This window comes from Toxorhynchites rutilus, chromosome 2, assembly GCF_029784135.1.
Source record: "Toxorhynchites rutilus septentrionalis strain SRP chromosome 2, ASM2978413v1, whole genome shotgun sequence".
Classification (NCBI taxonomy): Eukaryota; Metazoa; Arthropoda; class Insecta; order Diptera; family Culicidae; genus Toxorhynchites; species Toxorhynchites rutilus.
The window spans coordinates 294,919,766-294,928,870 of record NC_073745.1 but is presented as its reverse complement, the minus strand read 5'-3'; the positions used below and the strand labels follow the sequence as shown (position 1 = coordinate 294,928,870).

The window sequence follows — 9,105 nt, the reverse complement described above, 5'->3', positions numbered from 1 at the left end:
TCATCAACAGCAGCATCCGGAACCGCCATCTTGAAGTGTTTCTTGGTCGTTTTGTAGAACACACGTTTTGTATTGTCTATCTAATAAATGTAGTTTTTATATTCGTTTACGTCCGCGTTTTATATTGTTCGAATGACTACCACGTCACGGCCAGTCTCACGCAACGCGGCGTAGCAGTGGCGACTCGGGTTCGCGGTTTTCGAGTTGGACGTTTTTTTTTCTCGTAAAGTGATACCGGACCAACAAAATCGCGCCTCCCACGCGCAAGAAAAGGAAGCTGCCCATGCCAATGGAGAGAGATTCGGAGATGCAATCCGTTCCCGTTTCAAACAACATCCCCGCGCACCCGCTGCCGACAGACGCGCTCATCCTCCAGATACTACAGCAGCTTCAACAACAGCAACAAGTCACCAACCAGCTCCTCCACAATCAGCAGCAGGTCCACGAGCAGCAACGTGCATTCATCAGCCAGCAGGAAAATGCCCTCCGAAACATTCAAGTTCAGGTACCAACAAACACAGAAGTGATCCTCGATTCGCTAGCGAGCAACGTGAAGGAATTCCGCTATGACGTTGAAAGCAACATAACCTTTTCATCGTGGTTCTCGCGCTATGAGGATTTGTTCTCGCAAGATGCATCCCGTTTAGATGATCCAGCTAAAGTGCGGTTGTTAATGCGGAAGCTCGGCATAGCGGAGCACGAACGATACAGCAGTTTCATACTACCGAAAACTTCCCAGGAGTTCTCCTTCGCCGGTACGGTAGCCAAACTTAGGGGCTTGTTTGGGGCTGCTGAGTCAATTTTCAGCAAACGTTATCGTTGTCTGCAGGTTTCCAAGAAATCGACGGAAGACTTTGTGACATACGCCTGCCGAATAAATAAAAATTGTGTCGAGTTCGAGCTTGGTGCCCTAACGGAAGAGCAGTTTAAGGGCTTAATTTTTGTATGCGGATTGAAGTCGGAAGCAGACGCAGAGATTCGGACGCGACTCTTGTCTCGGATCGAGGAGAAAGATGACGTGACTCTCGAACAACTATCCGCAGAATGCCAACGTCTTATCAATCTACGTCACGACACGGCGTTGATTGAGGAATCTAGCAGGGATGTGCACGCAATCAGGAAGAAGCGGTTCCAGAGACGGCCAAGAATGAAACAGGATAGCTCCAGTTCACAATCATCACCGGGAGAAAGGAAGAAGGAACCACCAAGTCCGTGTTGGTACTGCGGCATGATGCACTACACCCGGGACTGTAAATACAAAACACATCAGTGCTCGGAGTGTAGGCATTACGGACATAAAGAGGGTTATTGCGCGAGTTCTAAGAAGTCCCGACGTAGGCAAACGCATAGAAATATGCGCAACGTTACGGTTGAAACCAAAACCGTTAAGGTGTCTGTGAACAGCGTGCGCGGAAGAAGGAAGTTTGTATCAGTCGAGATCAACAGCGTTCCAGTCCGGTTGCAGTTCGATTCAGCATCGGACATCAGCGTTATTTCGACTGAGACATGGAAGCATCTCGGAGAACCACCTGTCCGCACATCATCAGTGACCGCCAAAACTGCATCAGGCGATCCTCTACAACTATTGTCTGAGTTCGATTGCTCGGTAATGATCAACGGTGTAACGAAAGTTTGCACGGTCTTCGTCGTGGCACAGGATCTCCACATTCTCGGACTAGATCTAGTGGAAACATTCCAGCTGGATACACTGCCGATGAACGTCCTTTGTCGTCAAGTCAGCGATTCCAGATCCTATGCTGATCGCCTCAAGCAGACCTACCCATCCGTTTTCAGCACCAGTTTGGGATATTGCACTAAGGTCACCATCAAACTGGACCTCAAGCCTGGTCAAAACCCGGTTTTCCGTCCGAAGAGACCTGTGGCATACGCCATGTACCAGGCCGTCGACGAGGAGCTTGATCGACTCGAGCGTTTGAAGATTATCGAACCAATCGACTACTCGGAGTGGGCCGCTCCGATCGTTGTCGTTCGCAAAGCCAACGGAAACATACGGATATGCGGCGATTACTCTACAGGACTGAACAATGCACTCCAACCGCATCAATATCCGTTGCCGTTGCCGCAGGACATTTTCATCAAGCTCGCACACTGCAAGATCTTCAGCATTATTGATATGTCGGAATCATACTTGCAGGTCGGAGTCGACGAATCTTCTAGCATGCTTCTTACTATCAACACCCACCGAGGTCTCTACAAGGTAAATCGTCTCGCACCTGGCGTAAAAGCTGCTCCAGGAGCATTCCAGCAACTAGTGGACACCATGTTGACTGGCCTCAAGCACACTTCCGGTTACATCGATGACATCGTGGTTGGTGGTGAAACGGAAGAGGAGCACTGGACGAACCTCAATGCCCTGTTCCAGCGTCTACAGGAATTCGGATTCACCGTTCGAATCGAGAAGTGCTCGTTCGGACGGCAGCAAATCAAATATCTCGGACATCTTCTGGACCAGCACGGCGTTCGACCTGATCCAGCCAAGATCGATGCCATCACACGCATGCCTGCTCCAACCAACGTCTCAGAGGTGAGATCGTTCCTCGGTGCAATCAATTTTTATGGCAAATTTGTCCAAAATATGCGCGCTCTTCGCCATCCATTGGACGAATTGCTGAAAGCAGGTGTCAAATTCGACTGGACATCGCAGTGCCAGGGAGCGTTTGATAAATTCAAAGACATCCTCTCGTCCGATTTGCTACTCACACATTACAATCCGAAACTGGAGATAATAGTTTCGGCTGATGCATCGTCAGTCGGCCTCGGGGCAACTATCAGCCACCGGTTCCCCGATGGCTCGATAAAAATTGTACAGCATGCCTCCAGAGCCTTAGTCTTTTAGATACTTCAAATTCTGAGATTAATTATCCTTCACTAGGATTTGTTTGGATTTGTTTGGAAACATATTATAGAGAAATTTTCAAAAGATAGGAGTTGGGTGTCTAAGAACAAATTGTAGAGCGGTTAAACAACGTTAATTTGTAATAAGCAATCATGTTTATTTTGCCTTGTTTCCTCGTTTGTGGCTGTTGTTTATTCGTGCGAAGTGTACCTTCCACAACTTATAAACTGTTTTATTGTCTTCCAAAGATGCTGAATGCAGTTGTCTAACATCCAGAATCTTCACAAGCTCTCCAATTAACGAGTTTTTAAAAGAACGCGTGTATCTTGTCACCAGATCCAATTTAGAAAACTTCCTTAGTGTTGCGACAACTGGAATTGAACACTGGAAACACGGGCAGTGTGCAAGTGTTCCATTGTTTTCTCGCTGTGCTCTTCGTGTGACAGCTCTCGACTATCACAACGATTGACGTCATCAACAGCAGCATCCGGAACCGCCATCTTGAAGTGTTTCTTGGTCGTTTTGTAGAACACACGTTTTGTATTGTCTATCTAATAAATGTAGTTTTTATATTCGTTTACGTCCGCGTTTTATATTGTTCGAATGACTACCACGTCACGGCCAGTCTCACGCAACGCGGCGTAGCAGTGGCGACTCGGGTTCGCGGTTTTCGAGTTGGACGTTTTTTTTTCTCGTAAAGTGATACCGGACCAACAAAATCGCGCCTCCCACGCGCAAGAAAAGGAAGCTGCCCATGCCAATGGAGAGAGATTCGGAGATGCAATCCGTTCCCGTTTCAAACAACATCCCCGCGCACCCGCTGCCGACAGACGCGCTCATCCTCCAGATACTACAGCAGCTTCAACAACAGCAACAAGTCACCAACCAGCTCCTCCACAATCAGCAGCAGGTCCACGAGCAGCAACGTGCATTCATCAGCCAGCAGGAAAATGCCCTCCGAAACATTCAAGTTCAGGTACCAACAAACACAGAAGTGATCCTCGATTCGCTAGCGAGCAACGTGAAGGAATTCCGCTATGACGTTGAAAGCAACATAACCTTTTCATCGTGGTTCTCGCGCTATGAGGATTTGTTCTCGCAAGATGCATCCCGTTTAGATGATCCAGCTAAAGTGCGGTTGTTAATGCGGAAGCTCGGCATAGCGGAGCACGAACGATACAGCAGTTTCATACTACCGAAAACTTCCCAGGAGTTCTCCTTCGCCGGTACGGTAGCCAAACTTAGGGGCTTGTTTGGGGCTGCTGAGTCAATTTTCAGCAAACGTTATCGTTGTCTGCAGGTTTCCAAGAAATCGACGGAAGACTTTGTGACATACGCCTGCCGAATAAATAAAAATTGTGTCGAGTTCGAGCTTGGTGCCCTAACGGAAGAGCAGTTTAAGGGCTTAATTTTTGTATGCGGATTGAAGTCGGAAGCAGACGCAGAGATTCGGACGCGACTCTTGTCTCGGATCGAGGAGAAAGATGACGTGACTCTCGAACAACTATCCGCAGAATGCCAACGTCTTATCAATCTACGTCACGACACGGCGTTGATTGAGGAATCTAGCAGGGATGTGCACGCAATCAGGAAGAAGCGGTTCCAGAGACGGCCAAGAATGAAACAGGATAGCTCCAGTTCACAATCATCACCGGGAGAAAGGAAGAAGGAACCACCAAGTCCGTGTTGGTACTGCGGCATGATGCACTACACCCGGGACTGTAAATACAAAACACATCAGTGCTCGGAGTGTAGGCATTACGGACATAAAGAGGGTTATTGCGCGAGTTCTAAGAAGTCCCGACGTAGGCAAACGCATAGAAATATGCGCAACGTTACGGTTGAAACCAAAACCGTTAAGGTGTCTGTGAACAGCGTGCGCGGAAGAAGGAAGTTTGTATCAGTCGAGATCAACAGCGTTCCAGTCCGGTTGCAGTTCGATTCAGCATCGGACATCAGCGTTATTTCGACTGAGACATGGAAGCATCTCGGAGAACCACCTGTCCGCACATCATCAGTGACCGCCAAAACTGCATCAGGCGATCCTCTACAACTATTGTCTGAGTTCGATTGCTCGGTAATGATCAACGGTGTAACGAAAGTTTGCACGGTCTTCGTCGTGGCACAGGATCTCCACATTCTCGGACTAGATCTAGTGGAAACATTCCAGCTGGATACACTGCCGATGAACGTCCTTTGTCGTCAAGTCAGCGATTCCAGATCCTATGCTGATCGCCTCAAGCAGACCTACCCATCCGTTTTCAGCACCAGTTTGGGATATTGCACTAAGGTCACCATCAAACTGGACCTCAAGCCTGGTCAAAACCCGGTTTTCCGTCCGAAGAGACCTGTGGCATACGCCATGTACCAGGCCGTCGACGAGGAGCTTGATCGACTCGAGCGTTTGAAGATTATCGAACCAATCGACTACTCGGAGTGGGCCGCTCCGATCGTTGTCGTTCGCAAAGCCAACGGAAACATACGGATATGCGGCGATTACTCTACAGGACTGAACAATGCACTCCAACCGCATCAATATCCGTTGCCGTTGCCGCAGGACATTTTCATCAAGCTCGCACACTGCAAGATCTTCAGCATTATTGATATGTCGGAATCATACTTGCAGGTCGGAGTCGACGAATCTTCTAGCATGCTTCTTACTATCAACACCCACCGAGGTCTCTACAAGGTAAATCGTCTCGCACCTGGCGTAAAAGCTGCTCCAGGAGCATTCCAGCAACTAGTGGACACCATGTTGACTGGCCTCAAGCACACTTCCGGTTACATCGATGACATCGTGGTTGGTGGTGAAACGGAAGAGGAGCACTGGACGAACCTCAATGCCCTGTTCCAGCGTCTACAGGAATTCGGATTCACCGTTCGAATCGAGAAGTGCTCGTTCGGACGGCAGCAAATCAAATATCTCGGACATCTTCTGGACCAGCACGGCGTTCGACCTGATCCAGCCAAGATCGATGCCATCACACGCATGCCTGCTCCAACCAACGTCTCAGAGGTGAGATCGTTCCTCGGTGCAATCAATTTTTATGGCAAATTTGTCCAAAATATGCGCGCTCTTCGCCATCCATTGGACGAATTGCTGAAAGCAGGTGTCAAATTCGACTGGACATCGCAGTGCCAGGGAGCGTTTGATAAATTCAAAGACATCCTCTCGTCCGATTTGCTACTCACACATTACAATCCGAAACTGGAGATAATAGTTTCGGCTGATGCATCGTCAGTCGGCCTCGGGGCAACTATCAGCCACCGGTTCCCCGATGGCTCGATAAAAATTGTACAGCATGCCTCCAGAGCCTTAGCACCCGCTGAGCGCAACTATAGCCAACCAGATAGAGAAGGCTTGGCTATAATCTTCGCTGTAACAAAATTTCACCGCATGCTCTTCGGTCGAAAATTCCTCCTTCAAACGGATCACGCTCCATTGCTGCGGATATTCGGAAGCAAGAAAGGGATACCAGTATATACCGCCAACCGGCTCCAACGCTGGGCTTTAATCCTACTAATGTATGATTTCACAATGGAGTATGTAGCCACTGATAAGTTTGGCCATGCAGACGTTCTTTCGCGCCTAATAAATAATCACGTGAAGCCTGACGAGGATTACGTCATAGCATCTGTCACCATGGAAGATGACGTCAGGTCAGTAGCGTTCGATCCTTTTAATGTGTTACCTATCAATTTTAGAGAGGAGCAACAAGGCACCCGCACGGATCCGGTGCTCAAGAAGGTCTACCGGTACATCCAAATTGGATGGCCTAAAAGTTTGCCCCGTAACGCCGATCGAGAGCTCCAACGTTTCCACAATCGACACGAGTCTCTGACCACGGTTCAAGGCTGCATTTTATTCGGCGACAGGCTCGTTATTCCATCCCAGCTGCGTAAGCGATGCCTCGACGAGCTCCATCGTGGTCATCCGGGCATACAGCGGATGAAAGCACTCTCCCGCAGTTACGTGTATTGGCCATTGCTCGACAGTGATATTACCGACTGCGTGAAAGCTTGTACACAGTGTGCTTTGGCGGCGAAATCACCGCCAGTAGCTCTACCAGTACCCTGGCCTAAGTCCACGAGTCCATGGCAACGGGTCCACGTTGATTACGCTGGTCCCATCAATGGCGACTACTATTTGCTCGCTGTGGACTCCTATTCGAAATGGCCAGAAGTTGTTCAGACAAGTCGCATAACCAGCGCAGCGACCATCCGCATTCTCCGCAAGATATTTGCTCGTCTAGGGATGCCGGACACATTGGTGTCAGACAATGGCACCCAATTCACCAGCTCTGATTTCGCTCAGTTCTGCACCAGCAATGGTATAGACCACGTGACTACCGCCCCGTTCCACCCACAATCAAATGGTCAGGTGGAACGTTTCGTGGATACGTTTAAGAGAGCGATCAAAAAGGCTCACGAGGGGAGAAGTTCGGTAGAAGAAGCAATCGACATGTTTCTGCTAGCGTATCGAAGTACGCCAAACTGGTCAGCACCAAATGGCTTTTCGCCTTCGGAACTAATGTTCGGTCGGCGCATACGTACGTGCCTCGAATTACTACGTCCTCCTGCAGAACAATCATCATCGCCTCCACCTACCAAACCGAAGCGATCCTTCAACTGTAGTGAACCAGTGTACGTCAAATTGTACTCTAAAAACGCCTGGAATTGGGTACCAGGCACAGTTCTCGAGAAAGTGGGACGAGTAATGTACAACGTTTGGACTGATGGGAGTCGTCTAGTCCGGTCTCACGTTAACCAGATGAGAAGCCGAACATCATCCAGCTCTATCGAAGGTTCCGGTAAACCGCCGTCAGCCAGACATAAAACCTTGCCCGTAAGCATTCTCTTGGACACTTGGGGCACACCAACGACTTCGACTGATATAGCACCTTCGCCATCGCCATCGCTATCACCACCCATGATTCCAATGAGTCCAGTCGTCAGTCCTAGTCAGGAGTCCTCATCATCTTCATCGACGTCTTCCAACTTCGAATCAGCTGCAACTAGTACACCAACGATACAGCTTCCACGGCGCTCTTCTAGGCCTAGAAGACCACCTGAACGGCTTAACCTGTATCGATGATTCTAACGAGGGGAGATGTTGCGACAACTGGAATTGAACACTGGAAACACGGGCAGTGTGCAAGTGTTCCATTGTTTTCTCGCTGTGCTCTTCGTGTGACAGCTCTCGACTATCACAACGATTGACGTCATCAACAGCAGCATCCGGAACCGCCATCTTGAAGTGTTTCTTGGTCGTTTTGTAGAACACACGTTTTGTATTGTCTATCTAATAAATGTAGTTTTTATATTCGTTTACGTCCGCGTTTTATATTGTTCGAATGACTACCACGTCACGGCCAGTCTCACGCAACGCGGCGTAGCACTTAGCGCCCGAGGAAGACAGCCCAATGTGTCGGTGAGAGATGTGTTGGCTAGGTTAGACCTTGATACCATGTCCCACATACCGCGAAACTTCGATATAAAGTACCTTCGTTATAACGTGCTCTAGATTTAACATCCCTGGATATAACGTACATTTTACCTCGATATAACGTACACATTTTCAAAGTGCGAAGGAATAATTTTTTAAATATTTTTTTCTGAAAGAACAATGAATTACCTGTGTTTTGATACTAGAACATGTTTCGTACCTTTAACCAATCCCGAAATACAACTGGTTTTGTGATTCCGAAATCTAAATGAATCAAGCTTTAATCAACAGTACGAAGGAAAACATCATGAGAAAGGCTAGCTTCGTCTTTTAGTTGAATTTATTTATCAATCTTACCCAAACAGCAACACAATAAAGTAATACAAGCTACGTTTCTGAGTTCTTTATTATGCTTCGATATAACGTACAATTCGATACCACGTACAATTTTGAAAGTGAAATGTACACTATATCGCAGTTACCCTGTATATGTTTTCCTTAAAACTATCGATCTTCGTGTGTAATTGTCTATATCCTATATCCCTATATCCCTATACCCTCCTTCTCTTCCATTGCGAGTAATTGGCCCCCTTGCTATAAACAGTAAAATAAGTTGAAATGTAAATATACAATAGATATACGAATAGATTTAAGAATTGAATGTATTCTCAACAGTGTAACAATTCACTTATATCCCATCCTTTTCCTCAAAAAATATGTCACCCTTCTAAACTCGAGTCCACCGCGAGTAATCGGTTTTCCACCTTAACAGTTTGGTTGAAAAGTTCATAATGTGTATTAA

General features: G+C 47.7%; 2 protein-coding genes across 2 annotated transcripts; both read left to right on the top strand.

Moving 5' to 3' along the window:
• Positions 1–289: 289 nt before the first annotated feature.
• On the top strand, positions 290–2,857 carry LOC129766975 (uncharacterized protein K02A2.6-like). Its single transcript, XM_055767570.1, has one exon. The coding sequence runs from the start codon at positions 290–292 to the stop codon at positions 2,855–2,857; it is 2,568 nt and encodes an 855-aa protein (XP_055623545.1).
• Positions 2,858–3,617: 760 nt separating this feature from the next.
• LOC129766973 (uncharacterized protein K02A2.6-like) lies at positions 3,618–7,952 on the top strand. The gene has a single exon (XM_055767569.1). The coding sequence runs from the start codon at positions 3,618–3,620 to the stop codon at positions 7,950–7,952; it is 4,335 nt and encodes a 1,444-aa protein (XP_055623544.1).
• The last annotated feature ends 1,153 nt before the right edge of the window (positions 7,953–9,105 follow it).